The 17,341-nt window shown below is 40.7% G+C and overlaps 1 protein-coding gene across 3 annotated transcripts in view; it reads left to right on the top strand.

The window, feature by feature from the left end:
* Positions 1–9,554: 9,554 nt before the first annotated feature.
* The window catches only part of USP25 (ubiquitin specific peptidase 25), a 162,671-nt gene continuing 154,884 nt past the window's right edge, over positions 9,555–17,341 (top strand). For all 3 annotated transcript variants that reach the window (XM_068970263.1, XM_068970255.1, XM_068970247.1), the window contains exon 1: positions 9,555–9,650. In XM_068970263.1, coding sequence (XP_068826364.1) covers positions 9,606–9,650 — 45 coding nt within the window. In that variant the 5' untranslated portion in view covers positions 9,555–9,605. The remainder of the gene's footprint in view (positions 9,651–17,341) is intronic.

The raw sequence follows: 17,341 nt of genomic DNA, 5'->3' as shown, positions 1-17,341 counted from the left end.
ATCAGCTATATATATATATTTCCTCTTTTTTGGATTTCCTTCCCATTTAGGTCACTACAGAGCATTGAGTAGAGCTCCCTATGCTCTACAGTTAGTTCTCATTAGTTATCTATTTTATACATAGTAGGGTATATATGTCAATCCCAATCTCCCAATTCATCCCATTTCCCCTTTCCCCTTTGGTGTCCATACATTTGTTCTCTATATTTGTCTCTATTTATAGTTTGCAAATAGCTTCATCTGTGCCATTTTCCCCCTAGATTCCACATATATGCATTAATATATATTTGTTTTTCTCTTTCTGACTGATTTCACTCTGTATGACATTAATGTCTCTGCAAATGGCACAGTTTAGGTCCTTTTCATGGCTAAATAATATGCATTTTTAAAAATTAAGGACATTTATATCAGAACTTTGTGTTTTTTCAGCCATCCAAGAGAGAACATGAATGATCATCGAGAGTCTGAAATTAGTGGTAAAGTAGCTGCCCAGGAATAACTAAACAAGTTCTTTTATACATGATTTGACATATGAAATTACTACAGAAATCTCCAGAACAGTTCCTCCTTAGATTGTCAGATTGTATAAACTGATCTCATTTAACTCTGCTACTGGCCTTATTTTCCTATTCTCAGAATATTCAGCCACAGCTGAATAGCTTTTAACTTCTCAATTTGTAGATCATAAGGAATAATAATTGTAACACAAACTTGCTCACATTTATTATGTATTTACTTTGTGCCTTACGATGTTCTAAATATTTTACATGTACTTAATCATTTAATTAAGTTAGAACTGGATATGGAACAACTGATTGGTTCAAAATTGGGAAAGGAGTACAACAAGACTGTATATTGTCACCCTGATTATTTAACTTATATGCAGAGTACATCATGCAAAATGCCAGGCTGGATGAATCACAAACTGGAATCAAGATTTCCAGGAGAAATATCAACAACCTCAGATACACAGATGACACCATACTAATGGCAGAAAGTGAAGATGAACTAAAGAGCCTCTTGACAAGGGTGAAAGAGGAGAGTGAAAAGCTGGCTTAAAACTCAACGTTCAGAAAATGAACATTACGGCATCCAGTCCCATCACTTCATGGCAAATAGAAGGGGAAAAAGTGGCAACAGTGACAGGTTTTATTTTTTGGGCTCCAAATCACTGCAGACAGTGTCTGCCAGCATGGAATTAAAAGACACTTGCTTCTTGGAAGAAAAGCTGTGACAAAACTAGACAGTGTGTTAAAAAGCAGAGACATCACTTTGCCAACAAGGTTCGTCTAATCAAAGCTATGGTTTTTCCAGTAGTCATGTACGGATGTGAGAGTTGGACCATAAAGAAGCCTGAGTGCTAAAGAATCCATGCTTTTGAATTGTGGTGCTGGAGAAGACTCTTGAGAATCCTTTGGACAGCAAGAAGATCAAACCAGTCAATCCTAAAGGAAAACAAACTTGAATGTTCATTGGAAAGACTGGTGCTGAAGGTGAAGATCCAGTGTTTTGAAGCCACTTGATGCAAAGGGCCAACTCATTGGAAAAGCCCCTGATGATAGAAAAGATTGAAGGCAAAGGGAGAACGGGGCAGCAGAGGAGGAGATGGTTAGAATGCAAAACCGACTCAATGGATGTGAATTTGAGCAAACTCTGGGAGACAGTGAGAGACAGAGAAGCCTGGCATGCTGCAGTCCATGGGGTCACAAAGAGTCAGACACGACCTAGTGACTGAACAATAACAACAGCAATAAATCATTTAACCATGAAAATAACCCTATATTATTACACTCGTTTCAAAAATGACAGAGATCTCTAGAGCATATGTCAGTAAAGTTCATATCAAAAAATAAGAAAGCAACACAATACTCTCTAAGTATTAAATCAAAGTATAATTTAAAGTATTGGTTACAGAGGTGAGGAAAGAGGACATTGAAAAAGGACAATGAGTTAAATCAGAGTTTAGCAACAGCAAGAAGTCATTCTGACTCTTCATTTGGACAGATGACCAATGGAGGCAAGATTTCCAGACCTCAGGGACCTGCCTCACCTGGAGGACCTTGAACTCGGGTAGGCCAATCTTTTGAAAATGGGAACCACTGAAGAGATGTAGCTCAAAGAGATGCCCCTGAAGGGAAGCAGAAGGAGAAAGCAGAGTAGCTTGGCTTCTCCCTTTCTCTCACACTCTGATGCCCACCTATGTTTCTCAATGGTGAAATCTATTCTGAAGCCAGCTGACCTGAGAAAGTAGGACATGGAGGGATAGTCCTTTCTGTGATGCAGAGAAGAGTAATAGAAGTACAAGGAATGTTCCTGATAGCAAATAGACAAGAGATATGCAGAAGACTTAAGTAACTTGGTGAAGATCATCAGTCTTTCAGCTGGTCTTTGGGATTTGAACATATATAGAAATTGTATACCTGAATATCATTTCTGCCCATATATGTTTTGGCTTCCCTCGTGGCTCAGATGGTAAAGAATCTGCCTGCAATGAGGGAGACATGGGGTTCGATCCCTGGGTTCAGAAGATCCCCTGGAGGAGAGCGTGGCAACCCACTCCAGTGTTCTTGCCTGGAGAATCCAATTAGACAGAGGAGCCTGGAGGGCTACAGTCCTTGGGGTCGCAGAGTTGGACATGACTGAGTGAATAAGCAGAGCACATGCCCTGAATAAAGGAGATATAGGTTTTAAGAAGTGACATGAGTCACTTTCTGATATGATTTTTTTCTGCCAATATATGTCATAGGATACTTTCAGGGAAAAGTGTGTGTATCTACGACTATATCAGGGGAAGAGAGGAAAGAAATGAGAAATGGTCTGGGACTTCATTTTCAGGGTCAGAATACACCTTTGGGCAGGTTCAGGTAAGAGGAGCATGTGATTCATTCAAGAAATCTCCACTTTCATGCGAGCTCTCAGTTGATAAAGTGTAGGGTTTTCTCCACATAGATCTTGCTTTCAAAGTAGACCTCACAAAGGTACAGTTCACATTAGAATGGATTCTGTTTTCAATTTTTCAAAACTATATCAATTGGAACTGTCAGTATTGGCAGGAAATGTAGAGATATATCCTTTAATGGCTGACAAAGGTCCATCTAATCAAAGCTATGGTTTTCCCAGTAGTCATGTATGGATGTGAGAGTTGGACCATAAAGAAAGCTGAGCACCGAAGATTTGATGCTTTTGAATTGTGGTGTTGGAGAAGACTCTTGAGAGTCCCTTGGACTACAAGGAGATCCAACTAGTCCATCCTAAAAGAGATTAGTCCTGAATATTCAATGGAAGGACTGATGCTGAAGCTGAAACTTCAATGCTTTTGCTACCTGATGTGAAAAACTGACTCATTGGAAAAGACCTTGATGCTGGGAAAGACTGAAGGCAGGAGGAGAAGGGGACAACAGAGGATGAGATGGTTGGATGGCATCACCGACTCGATGGACATGAGTCTGAGCAAGCTCTGGAAGTTGGTGATGGACAGGGAAGCTTGGCATGCTGCTGTCCATGGGATCGCAAATGTGGGACAGGATTGAATGACTGAACTGAACTGATCCTGTAATGTGTTAGTGCGTCTCTTGTCAATCTAAGAGTTCATGAAGTGGGGCAGGAAAAAGGATATCGATGGCATACAGATACGAAGCATAGTATTAACTAGATTGAGTATGGCTGCCTTGAGCTGAATTGTGTTCCTTTAAAATTCTCATGTTAAAGCCCCAAACTTAGTACCTCAGAATATAATTATATTTAGAGATGCTGTCTTTAAGGATGTAATAATTTAAAAATGAGGCTGTTAGAGTGGGGCCCTATGCAATATGGCTGGTCCTAACAAAAAGAGGAAGAGACACCAAGGGAGTGTGAGTACAGAGGGTAAACCATATATGCAGAGGCAGCATCTGCAAGACCAAGCAGCCAGAGAAAACTAACACTGCTGGTATGTTGATCTTTGACTTCCAGTCTCCAGAACTGTGAGAAAATTGACTTCTGTTGTTTAGGCCACTCAGTCCATGGCATTTTGTTATGGCTGCCCTAGCAAACTAATACACTTGCTAAAGGAGCAGTATCTGGAGACTATCAGTGTGGAAGGCACCATCCATCAGTGACTGGAGATGCTAGTGATATTATATCATATAAAACAATATGGCTGCTGGGACCATGAAAATCTATTCAACTGGAATGAGAAGTTAGAGTTAGAGTTAGTTTATGGAAAGCCATAAATAAAGTTATTTTCTCTCCTTTGTGGCTGCCCATTTAATTTGATAAGCATTTTATGGTGTGTGTATTAGGCAGAAAATACTCTTACAGGTTCCAGTCTCTGAACACTCTATTGCTGAATGACGCCACTGTGACATCATAGAAATCTCTTCTTTGAATGATTGCTTATGGTTCCCCTATTGGTGGAAATAATATTATCCCAGAATGTCAATACATCTTAAGAAAAAAAAAAATTTCTATCCTCTTCAAAATAAATTTTAAAAACATTATTTTGCTGTGGAAATTGTTTAAATTTACCTTGTTCATGTCTCATAGATGTGTTTTGGCGCCATATTAACAGTAGTCCAGAAACAGATTTTCATACCCATCTAAACAAAGAGAAATAAAAAGTTTAGAATAATACCGACATCATTGGTTCACATACAAGACAGGATATTAAAAACTCTTCAGTTCAGTTCAGTTCAGTTGCTCTGTCATGTCTGACTCTTTGTGACTCCATTTATAGCAGCACGCCAGGCTTCCCTGTCCATCACCAACTCCCAGAGCTTGTTCAAACTCATGTCCATCTAGTTGGTGATGCCATCTAACCATCTCATCCTCTGTCAACCCCTTCTCCTGCTTTCAAACTTTCTCAGCATCAGGGTATTTTCAAATGAGTCAGCTCTTCCCATCAGGTGGCTAAAATATTAGTTTTCAGCTTCAGCATCAGTCCTTCCAATGAATATTCAGGACTGATTTCCTATAGGATGGACTGGTTTGATCTTGCAGTCCAAGGAACTCTCAAGAATCTTCTCCAGCACCACAGTTCAAAAGCACCAATTCCTTGGTGCTCAGCCTTCTTTACAGTCCAACTCTCACATCCATACATGACTACTGGAAAAACCGTAGTTTTGACTAGACAGAACTTTGTTGGCAAAATACTATCTCTGCTTTTTAATATGCTGTCTAGTTTGGTCATAGCTTTTCTTCCAGGTAGCAAGCATCTTTTAATTCCATGGCTGCAGTCACCATCTGCAGTGATTTTGAAGCCCAAGCAAATAAAGCCTGTCACTCTTTCCATTGTTTCCCTGCCTATTTGCCATGATGAGACTAGATACCATGATCTTTGTTTTCTGAATGTTGAATTTTAAGCCAACTTTTTCATTCTCCTCTTTCACTTTCATCAAGAGGCTCTTTAGTTCCTCTTTACTTTCTGCCATAAGCTGGTGTCGCCTGCATATCTGAGGTCATTGATATTTCTTCTGGCAATCTTGATTCCAGTTTGAGCTTCATCCAGCCTGTCATTTTGCATGATATACTCTAACTCATGAACAGCAAAACTGACCTTGGGCACATTAAAAAAAAAAAAAATTAGGATATCTGGCAATGTGTTTTATGTGTAAATTTATCTCAAATTTTCACTCTCTATTCATTCCAATTGTATGCTTTCTAAAAAAATATCTAATGAAATATGAAATTTGATTCTGAAGATTCTATAAAACCACAAGTAAAATTTTTAAAAAATTAAATAGGAAACCAGTAGAAGTAATCTGGGAATCATCAAAGTGGGCAGGTACAAACTAACATATAAATAAAACTAACATATAAATAGCTTTATTTGCTAATTATATAGAAAGCACCAGTAAGATCTTTTTTTTTTTTTTTTTTTTGTGGAAGTAAAAAGTCTAACTCAGAGGAGTATTTATTGCCAAAATCTAGAAACTAAACTCTAGTATCTGGTAATATCTTTTTGAAACCACACTGGTAGATTTTTATGTTAAATTTAACTTTCTTAAATTCAAATGTCAAGAAGTAGATACACTAAATTTTAAGAACATCTATAATACAGACAAACTTGAAGTTGATATGTGGAAAGAATTTCATCTATAAATGAGGAAAAATGGGCTCTAGTAAGCTTTCCTTGACAAGTTATCCTTGTCGGGACTCAGTGTTCTCATAAAAGGGCTTCCCAGGTGGTGCTAGTGGTAAAGAATCTGCCTGCCGATGCAGAAGCCCAGTTGTAACAGTGGTAGGTTTGATCCCTGGGTCAGGAAGATCCCCTGGAGGAGGGCACAGCAACTCACTCCAGTATTCTTGCCTGGAGAATTTCATGGATGGTGGAGTAGGGCAGGCTATGACTCATAGGATCACAAAGTCAGAAACAACTGAAGCGGCTTAGCACTAGGCATGTTCTCATTAAAAATGTATGCATTCTGTCAGAACGGTCTGTCATTCCTTAAAATTCTGAGTTTCCAGCCAGTTCACAACTTTTCAAGATCTTCTGTCAAAGATGTAAGATAGCAACAAATAAAAATTGTAATCTGTCAACATCAAATGAGCAAATAAACATGAAAGCTGAAAGCAAAGACCACAAAAGTTGATTGAAGACCTACCTCTAAGGTACAGAGCAAAGATGGTTTGCAAAGTGCATAAAGTACAAAACCTTACGAGTTACAGTAATTTATGATTATTAAATAAAATAAAAACAAAAATTTCAATGACCACATACCAAACTGACTTTTTGTTAAAAAATCAGATTAAAAACTATACCCAGATTTGCATATGTGTATATTGTATTTTTGAGTATATCAATTCAGCAGTGGCCACAGGACTGGAAAATGTCAGTTTTCATTCCAATCCCAATGAAAGACAATGCTAAAGAATGCTCAAACTACTGCACAATTGCACTCATCTCACACGCTAGTAAAGTAATGCTCGAAATTCTCCAAGGCAGATTTCAGCAATGCGTGAACCATGAACTTCCAGATGTTGAAGCTGGTTTTGGAAAAGGCAGAGGAACCAGAGATCAAATTGCCAACATCTGCTGGACCATCGAAAAAGCAAAAGAGTTCCAGAAAAACATCTATTTCTGCTTTATTGACTATGCCAAAGCCTTTGACTGTGTGGATCACAAGAAACTGTGGAAAATTCTTCAAGTGATGGGAATACCAGACCACCTGACCTGCCTCTTGAGAAATCTGTATGCAGGTCAGGAAGCAACAGTTAGAACTGGACATGGAACAACAGACTGGTTCCAAATGGGAAAAGGATTACGTCAAGGCTGTATACTGTCACCCTGCTTATTTAACTTCTATGCAGAGTTCATCATGAGAAATGCTGGGCTGGATGAAGCACGGGCTGGAATCAAGACTGCTGGGAGAAATATCAGTAACCTCAGATATGCAGATGACACCACCCTTATGCCAGAAAGTGAAGAAGAACTAAAAAGCCTCTTGATGAAAGTGAAAAAGGAGAGTGAAAAAGTTGGCTTAAAGCTCAACATTCAGAAAACGAAGATCATGGCATCTGGTCCCATTACTTCATGGCAAATAGATAGGGAAACAGTGGCTGACTTTATTTTTTGGTACTCCAAAATCACTGCAGATGGTGATTGTAGCCATGAAATTAAAAGACGCTTACTCCTTGGAAGGAAAGTTATGACCAACCTAGATAGCATATTGAAAAGCAGAGACATTACTTTGCCAACAAAGGTCCGTCTAGTCAAGGCTATGGTTTTTCCAGTGGTCATGTATGGATGTGAGAGTTGGACTGTGAAGAAAGCTGAGCACCGAAGAATTGATGCTTTTGAACTGTGGTGTTGGAGAAGACTCTTGAGGGTCCCTTGGACTGCAAGGAGATCCAACCAGTCCATCCTAAAGGAGATCAGCCCTGGGTGTTCATTGGAAGGACTGATGTTAAGCTGAAACTCCAAAACTTTGGCCAGCTGATGCGAACAGCTGACTCATTTGAAAAGACCCTGATGTTGGGAAAGATTGAAGGCAGGAGGAGAAGGGGCGGACAGAGGATGAGATGGTTGGATGGCATCACCGATCAATGGACGTGAGTTTGAGTAATTTTGGGTGTTGGTGATGGACAGGGAAGCCTGGTGTGCTGCAGTTCATGGGGTTACAGAGTCGGACACGACAGAATGACTGAATTAAACTGAACTGAACCACGGATTATTCCTTCTCTCGAAGCACACGGCACCTTCACATCCTATTTGTGTCCCACCCCTGATTAGCTTGTGAAATTCAAGATATTTTTAAGGTTATAGACTGCTTTCTCAATATTAGGTTTTCCTTACTATTCCATATATAATCAAGTATTTCAAGAAGGGTGGTTAATTGATAATTGTTTTGCAACTGGGGTATCCTGTACCATCTAGGCAGTGATATTTTTGTAACATTGTCTGTTGAATAGACCGTATTTCATTTACGTCAAACCTTAGGAAAATAAACTTTATTTCCTAAGAGCCTGCCAGTGACTGGCACATGTTTGAAAAAACGAAGTTGACAGAGACTATCAATATTAACTTATGTAATGATTAGTTGCAGAGAAAAGTACATTCCAGTGAAAGGCCTTCTGACAGCCTTTTGCTTAAATCACAATTGACTTTTCTTTTCGGGCAAGTTTACTGCTTGTGAAATTCCTAGAAAGGGCTGGGGAGAAGACTCAGAAAGACCAAAGATTCGGGATCCAAAGCGGCTTGGGAACGTTCAGGGACCTAGAGGAAAATGTTTCTCTTAGAGGGATATGGAAATCTGACAAATTCTGGGCATGAAGAGGCACGATGCCCTCTGGCCTTGGCTTGGAGCGTCGCGAAGCCGCGGGTAGGCGTCGCGCAACCTGCCGCAGGGGCGGCTCCGAGGCCGGGCCCGCGTGGCGCTCGTTCGCCCCACCCCGCGGGATTCCAGTACGGGGGGCGGGGCTCCGGAGCGGCCCCGCCTCCCGTCACACCGCCCCGCGGGTCACAATGTAGGGTTAGGGCGGCCTGTGGGCGGGGCTCGGCGGGGGAGGAACCGCCAGGCGGGGGCGGTGACTGCGGTAGAGGGAGGGGAGGGGACGGGAGGGGAGCGGAGGGGGCGGTAGAGGGAGGGGAGGGGAGGGGACGGGAGAGGAGGGAGGGGAGGGGAGGGGAGGGGAGGGGAGGGGAGGGGAGGGGAGGGGAGGGGAGGGGACAGGAGAGGAGGGAGGGGCCGGGAGGGGAGGGGAGGAGGAGTTGCGGTGGGAGGAGGACAGCGCCATTCTGGCCGGCCGCTCCCTCTGTCCCCTTTCCCTTCCCCGCAGTGGCCCGCGAGCCGCCAGCGGAGGAGCGCGCGCGCGCGCGTGACGCGTCCGGGCTTGCTAGCGCCCTCCCGCCCCCCAGCGTCCACCGCCCGCTCATGGCCCGGGCCGCGGCCGCCGAGCCGCGCTGAGGCGGGCCGCGCGGAGTCGTGGGGCCGCCGCCGTGGCCCTCGGTGTCCGCGCCGCGCCGCCAGCCCGTGGTGCCCGCGCACGCCGGCCGTCGTCGCCTTCGCGCCTGGCTGGCGGGGGCGCTGTCCTCGCCGGCCGTCCGCGCCGCTCCCTGGGGCTCGGCGGAGCGTGGCAGTCAGGGCCAGCGGAGGCTCGGGGAGCCGGACGCCGGCGCGGCGGGGGCCATGACCGTGGAGCAGAACGTGCTGCAGCAGAGCGCGGCGCAGAAGGTGAGGAGACCCGGCCCCGCTCCTCCGCCCGAGGTGCCGCCCTCCCCCGCCGCGGCCGGGACCTCCCCGCCGCCCGGGCCTCCGCGGCCCCAGCTTTCCTCGCGCCGCCGTCTCCCGCCCCTGCCCGCTTTGGGGGCGTCGCGCCCAGTTCCGGGCTGCGTGTGGAAAGCGGGGTGTAGTTAGCGGGTTTCAGTCCACTTCCTTCTTGCCAATTGTTTTCCTGTAACCGACGGTGATGGGTGTTTGTTGAGCGCGACCTTACATTCCTACACTCCTCTGTATGACTTCCTAATTAAACTTTATCTTCCTCGTCTTTTTTTTTTTAAAGAAAAAGAAATAGCGGGTTGTCATCCCTTGTGAACCCAGTTTTCTTTCCAAGACAGGAGCCTTCCAGATCTGCTATTTTGCAAAAGAGTCTCCACCGCAATTGAATTGCCAGGTACAGGAACCAGGTGGACTCCATGTAAAAGTAGAGGATTTGGTTGGTTCCTTTTTCTTTTTCTTTTTTTTTTTTTTTTCCTTTTTTAAAAAATATAGAAACTGTCCCTTAAGAAGAGACCTTTTCGGCCATGCTTATTTCAGGTATATTTTGTCCCCTAAGTTTGACCTTGTTCCATCCTCACCCTTTACTCTTGCCTGGGTCACATTAAAGAGGTTGTTCCCTTAAAAAAAAAATCTGGGTTTGTGAAGCTTCAAATCTTTTCCGTTAAGTATAGTTAAGTGAGAGATGCTACTTTCCCCCCTTCGATTTTGCTTTCGGAATCTGAAGTGCACTCTCACGGGTTGCACCATATCCTGGAGAGTCGTTGGCTATGGCTTAATTTTTGGGGAGGGGGTTATTGGTGTGAAAAACATTTTGGGCAAAAGGAAAACCATTACTTTACTCGTCTTGAAATTATGGTGGTGACCACGGTTTACTGTGAAAAGCTGGTAGAACTATTCGATTTTTCTGGGAGAGTAGTGTGAATGCCCCACCCTGTGGTGTTGATATCAGTAGTTTCTTGGCATCATTGTATCCTACCTGTGCTTGATTTTAAAATAAGGCCTGCTGTCGTAAAATGGACTATGTATACTCAACAGCGTGCTAAGTTTTTGCTTTGAGATATTTTTAGAATTTTATGGTAGTACTTGAAGTAATTGAAGATGCTCAAGAATTTTGGAAAGCGAGCATACTGCACTGTTATTTTAGGCACTTTGGGGAAGTTTTCTTGGAACTCTTGTGTGTTAGTTAGTTGTTATTGGTTAATTTGGGCATCCCAGGTGGCTCGGTGGTAAAGAATCTGTCTGCAACGCAGAAGACTCTGGTTCGATCCCTGGGTTGGGAAGATCCTTTGGAGAAGGAAATGGCAACCCACTCCAGTATCTTTGCCTGGGAACTCGCATGGACAGAGGGGCCTGAGGGGGTTTCTGGTGTGGCATGGGGCCATGGGGTGGCAAAGAGTAGGACACCACTTAGCAACTAAAGAGTGACTGGGTTGATTGAGAAGATGTTGCAGACTGCGGTTTATTTACAGTGAAATAATTCTAGTTTTAATAATGGGAGCTTAGAACATTTTATCTCCTAATCCCCTTCATTCTGTTTTGAATACTTTGAACTTTAGTTTTTGATGTTGAGTATGTGACAAAGTGTTAATACTTAGAGGAGGATCTTGTGGCCATAGTATACTGAGCAATATTTAGTAGGCTTGGTGTCCTTCTGGTTTATAGTTCTCTTCAATGTTAAGTGTTAAAGCCTATTTTTTTTTTCAAAGTGGGAAATGTAGCTCATGGTTTTCACATGTCAGATTTGAACAATGGCAAAAAAATTTGTTAGTTTTTAAAATTGATTTTTGACTAATGTACTTAGATAATGCAGATCTGCCCATTTCAGAGGTTTATGCATAAATTTGAATCAAGAATAAATTACTAAAAGTGATCTTAGCCATCAAGTCCAGTTTCCTAGTTTGAGTCCCCTCCTTATGCAAAGGGAGTAGTTGTTAGTCTAAAATACTACCAGTTTGACACTGTTTTTAGTATGTGTCATATCATCTCGTGGAGATTGTGGACATTTTTTAGAGCAGTACAGTCGCGTTTATTTTTATACTTCTATCATGGTGTTTATGTATTAAAGAAACATTTAATGTGTTTGCTTGCCATATTAATATGCTGTTCTTTGTTACTCATATTAGTACTATTTTAAAATATTCATACAGGTTCAAATACTTTAAACCATCTACTTCAAATGAACTGACATTAAAATCCACCAAGGTAGTAACTAGGAAGTAGACTTCAAGCTAGTAACTAGGAAGTGAACTACTTTAGAAGAAACAAAAGTGAAACTCTTTGTTTTTAAAATGGAAACTATGAATTATTAGTAAAATGAGAAGTGTCTAGTGCATACTGCATAACCAAAATTTTAGCCTATTTTCTGCTCTTCTTTAAAAGCTTGTTGTATGCTCATGTGTAAATTAGCTTTATGTCTGTTCATTGGAACAGTTTCTTATTTTGTGAGATTGTTTTTTTTTTTTTTCTTCCCAAAGGATGTATGATTATAATTAAAAAAAAAGTAGCACAACACTCAGGTCTTTTTTTTTTTTTTAAGTAACACAAAACTTACAGGTCTTCTGTTTACCTACAGAGTGGCTTGTCACAATGTAACATAAGGCAAGGGGTGTCTTTTCCTTTGCCTCTGATGTGTTCTTTGCTTGATTGCTCAAGTTTGGCCCTGGCAGGGAGTTGTGAGATTGAGTGAAACTGCAAAGAGCCATTTTCCTGAGGTTTAAGATGATACAGGTGAATTGGAGTTGATATCAGATTAGCTAAGGTTAAGTCCTGTCATAATTTTGGTCTTGAATGTGTATATTCGGCCTTTCTGCTTGATATTTACCTGAAGTGTAGGATTCTCATCTCAGAATTTTGGTTCATTGATTCAGGTCCCAAATGAGGATTCTTTAGGGCAGCAATATATTAAATAGAAGGCATTCTCTTAGAGACCAGATTAATTTGAACAGCTGTGAGCTGGATTCTATTTACATTAACTGTATTCTCCTGAGTTGAATAATTTTTTTTTTTTTTTTTGCCTATTTTGTTTCACCGTAGGGCTTAGAACAACTCCTTGCACATAGTTCAGTTTAGTTGCTTAGTTGTGTCTGACTCTTTGCGACCCCATGGACTGTAGCACACCAAGCTTCCCTGTTCATCACCAACTCCCAGAGCTTCCTCAAACTTATGTCCATCGAATCAGTGATGCCATCCAACCATCTCATCCTCTGTGGTCCCCTTCTCCTCCTGCCTTCAATCTTTCCCAGCATCAGGGTCTTTTCCAATGAGTCAGTTCTTTGCATCAGGTGGCCAAAGTATTGGAGCTTCAGCATCAGCATTAGTCCGTCCAATGATTATTCAGGATTTATTTCCTTTAGGATTGACTGGTTGCACATAGTAGGTTTCAGTAAATATTCGATGAATGAAATAAAGAGTGAGTGCTTTCTAAGAGAAATACAAACTGCAGGGGTTATTTTAGTTCCTTAACTGAATCTCACAATTTAACATGATTGAGAAAAGGTTAAGAGCTTCGTAGCTGGAACTAATGGTAAAGAATCTGCCTGCCAATTTAGGCAACATCAGAGATGCGGGTTCCATCACTGGGTGGGGAGGATACCCTGGAGGAGGGCATGGCAACCCACTCCAGTATTGTTGCCTAGGAAATCCCAAGGATGAAGGAGCCTGGCGGCTACATACAGTTCATAGGGTCACACGGAGTCGGACACGATTAAGTGACTTAGTGCACATGCAGAAACGATGAAAGCTTGAAATTGTGGACATCTGTTAGAATATAGGCAATGTAGTGAAAGAATAGGATGTGGGTTGATCTAAATCACCTTTCCATGACCTTGGACAAGTCATTAAATGCTGCTGAATTTCTTTTAAAGCCTTGAAGATAGATGATTAGACATGAGCAACTTTTTTATATCCAAGTGTTTAGTGGAGCTAAGCATGTGTTTATTCCAGACAGAGGATAAAAAAGAGAAAGTAGAGGAGAGAGGCAGAAGGAATCTTATGGATCAACAGTCAGCTTTCATTTAATTATACTGGGGGTTAGGTGGGAAGGAAGTCACAGGTTAACCAAATTAAGAATTGAAACTTGAAAAAGAATACAAGTTGAATTCTGGGTAAATTTCTTAGTTGCAATAATGTAGTATTTCTAATTTAGGAATTGTCTAAAGTTATAGAACGTTCATTGGAAGGACTGATGGTGAAGCTAAAACTCCAATACTTTGGCCAACTGATGCAAAGAACTGACTCATTGGAAAAGACTCTGATCCTGGGAAAGATTGAGGGCAGGAGGAAAAGGGGATGACAGAGGATGAGATGGCTGGATGGCATCACCGACTCGATGGACATGAGTTTGAGTGAACTCTGGGAGTTGGTGAAGGACAGGGAGGCCTGGCCTGCTGCAGTTCATGGGGTTGCAAAGAGTTGGACATGACTGAGCGACTGACCTGAACTGGAAGTTATAAAAATATAATATAGCATTTAAAGAGACAGTTCAGTTCAGTTGCTCAGTTGTGTCTGACTCTGCGACCCCATGAATCACAGCACGCCAGGCCTCCCTGTCCATCACCAACTCCCAGAGTTCACTCAAACTCATGTCCATCGAGTTGGTGATGCCATCCAGCCATCTCATCCTCTGTCGTCCCCTTCTCCTCCTGCCCCCAATCCCTCCCAGCATCAGAGTCTTTTCCAATGAGTCAACTCTTCGCGTGAGATGGTCAAAGTACTGGAGTTTCAGCTTTAGCGTCATTCCTTCCAAAGAACAGCCAGGACTTATCTCCTTCAGAACGGACTGGTTGGATCTCCTTGCAGTCCATGGGACTCTCAAAAGTCTTCTCCAACACCACAGTTCAAAAGCATCAATTCTTTGGCGCTCAGCTTTCTTGACAGTCCAACTCTAACATCCATACATGACTACTGGAAAAACCATAGCCTTGACTAGATGGACCTTTGTTTGCAAAGTAATGTCTCTGCTTTTCAATATGCTATCTAGGTTGGTCATAACTTTTCTTCCAAGGAGTAAGCGTCTTTTAGTTTCATGACTGCAGTCACCATCTGCAGTGATTTTGGAGCCCCCCAAAATAAAGTCTGACACTGTTTCCACTGTTTCCCCATCTATTTGCCATGAAGTGATGGGACCGGATGCCATGATCTGAGTTTTCTGAATGTTGAGCTTTAAGCCACCTTTTTCACTCTCCTCTTTCACTTTGATCAAGAGGCTTTTGAGTTCCTCTTCACTTTCTGGCATAAGGGTGGTGTCATCTGCATATCTGAGGTTATTGATAATTCTCTCGGCAGTCTGATTCCAGCTTGTGCTTCTTCCAGCCCAGTGTTTCTCATGATGTACTCTGCATATAAGTTAAATAAGCAGGGTGACAATATACAGCCTTGACGTACTCCTTGTCCTATTTGGAACCAGTCTGTTGTTCCATGTCCAGTTCTAACTGTTGCTTCCTGACCTGCATGTAGGTTTCTCAAGAGGCAGGTCAGGTGGTCTGGTATTCCCATTTCTTTCAGAATTTTCCACAGTTTATTGTGATCCACATAGTCGAAGGCTTTGGTATAGTCAGTAAAGCAGAAATAGATGTTTTTCTGGAACTCTCTTGATTTTTTGATGATCCAGCAGATGTTGGCAATTTGATCTCTGGTTCCTCTGCCTTTTCTAAAACCAGCTTGAACATCTGGAAGTTCACTATTCACGTATTGCTGAAGCCTGACTTGGAGAATTTTGAGCATTACTTTACTAGCATGTGAGATGAGTGCGATTGTGTGGTAGTTTGAGCATTCTTTGGCACTGGAATGAAAACTGACCTTTTCCTGTCTTTAACCTTATATAAATCACTGTAAACATTATATAAAGTAGGCATTGTTTAGTATTAAATGGCTGGTTATCTTGTTAGCATAAGACTTGGTTTACTGAGAGGGCAGGATCCAGCTACTTATTCAGCTACTTATTCCCCTTTTACTCCTTTCCTTTCTCACCTAGTTTTGACTCTATACTAAGGTTGTAACCCGTTGTCTTAATCAATTTTCATTAGTTCTAATATTCTGATATTCTTCAATATTCTTTGTATGCAGTCCATGACATTTGCAAATAATTATCATTCTGACCTCTTCTCTGTCAATTTTGGCACCTCTTTTTTCATATGTTATTATTTTAGCTAAGATTACAGAATACTAGGATTAATAGTAGGGTCTGTAATGTATTGTTTCATTGTAATATGAAATGTCCTTATAGTTACAAGTTTTTAAAATGCTTTGAAATCAGATTTAGATGTTGACTCTTTATCAAACATCTTTTTTTTTTTTTGCAACAACTGATGGTGGTATTTTATGATAAGCACAATTGTGATGGATAACACATAACATTTTTACTAAGTACTATGTTAAAAAAGTGTGCAAAGAATTTTATAACTTTTCAACTTCATTTTCCCAACCACTTTTTTAGGTAGACACTTTTTTAACTTTCATGTCCTGGTTGAGGAAAAAGTATTAGAGAAGAACTAAAGCAACATTTCATTGTTAGTGTATGTTGAGGGTGGGCTTTAAACTCTGAGACTTGGGGGCTTCAGCCATTAACCATTAATCTGTATTGCTTTTTGGCTCGCATTTGTCCTGATGCCTCAGAATTCATTACACTAAATTTTAATCTAAAAATTAGAATCTTCATTTTTAAATGAGATTTGTTACAAGGTTTGTTTTTATATGTGTATGGACTATTAAGTTTAGCTCATACAAAGATTAGAAAGCTTTTTGTTTTTTCATACGGTTTTGGAATTGTCTAGCGTAGCATTAAGTTAAATCAGTCAAAATTTGTAGCATTTTGTTTTTGATCTTTCAGCCTAAGTGCTTGTGGCTTTGAAGTTTTGATGACTGTGACGCTTATTAGGCTGACCGCTTTATTTAAAGCACGTTTTAGTTATGCTTTCCAAATTTTGACTATTATCTTAAATTGTTTTTCTTTCATTATTTAAAAATATTTTTTGTTTTACTTTTTTGTTGTACTTTTTAAGCTGTTGGTTTTTAGTTTCAATACAATTGAAACATTCTGTTTAGAGAATATGATTTGTAATAGTTTTAGAAATTTATTAAGAATTTCTTATGACTAAGCACATGAGGTTTTAATGATCATGTAAAAGAATCTGTATTTTTTGAGTTACAGTTCTCTATATATATATATATCACATGAGCACTTAGAGTGTGATTTGAATATTTCATGGTTTTATTTTTATATCTTCTGAGCAAGATTGAAGTCTCTACTTTTAATATAATTTCATCAAATTATATTTGTATTTCTAATGGATCTAATCTAAATTTGATTTTGCTGGTCGTTTAGTAAGATTTCATCATGTATATGTGTGTGTATAAATATATATAGTGATAACATGTTTAATCTTTTTATTGCCATCTGATTTTCATTTATTTAAAGAGCTTTTTCTTCTCTTAATTTTAAACATATATTTAAACATGTTTTTATGTAATAATTAATAGTTTTTCCTCCTTCCTTGTGCTCCCAATAAGACTGTTTAGCATATTTTTTCTTACATCTTTCTTGAGTTTATTGGAATAATATGGAATGGTAATTTTAAATGATTTTTAAGATTTTTACAATGTACTCTATGTCAAAAATATTATTTTACTTAATTGTGTTAAATATTAGT

Source organism: Capricornis sumatraensis, chromosome 1 (assembly GCF_032405125.1).
Source record: "Capricornis sumatraensis isolate serow.1 chromosome 1, serow.2, whole genome shotgun sequence".
In the NCBI taxonomy this organism is placed as follows: domain Eukaryota; kingdom Metazoa; phylum Chordata; class Mammalia; order Artiodactyla; family Bovidae; genus Capricornis; species Capricornis sumatraensis.
This window is presented reverse-complemented; position numbering and strand designations above follow the sequence as displayed.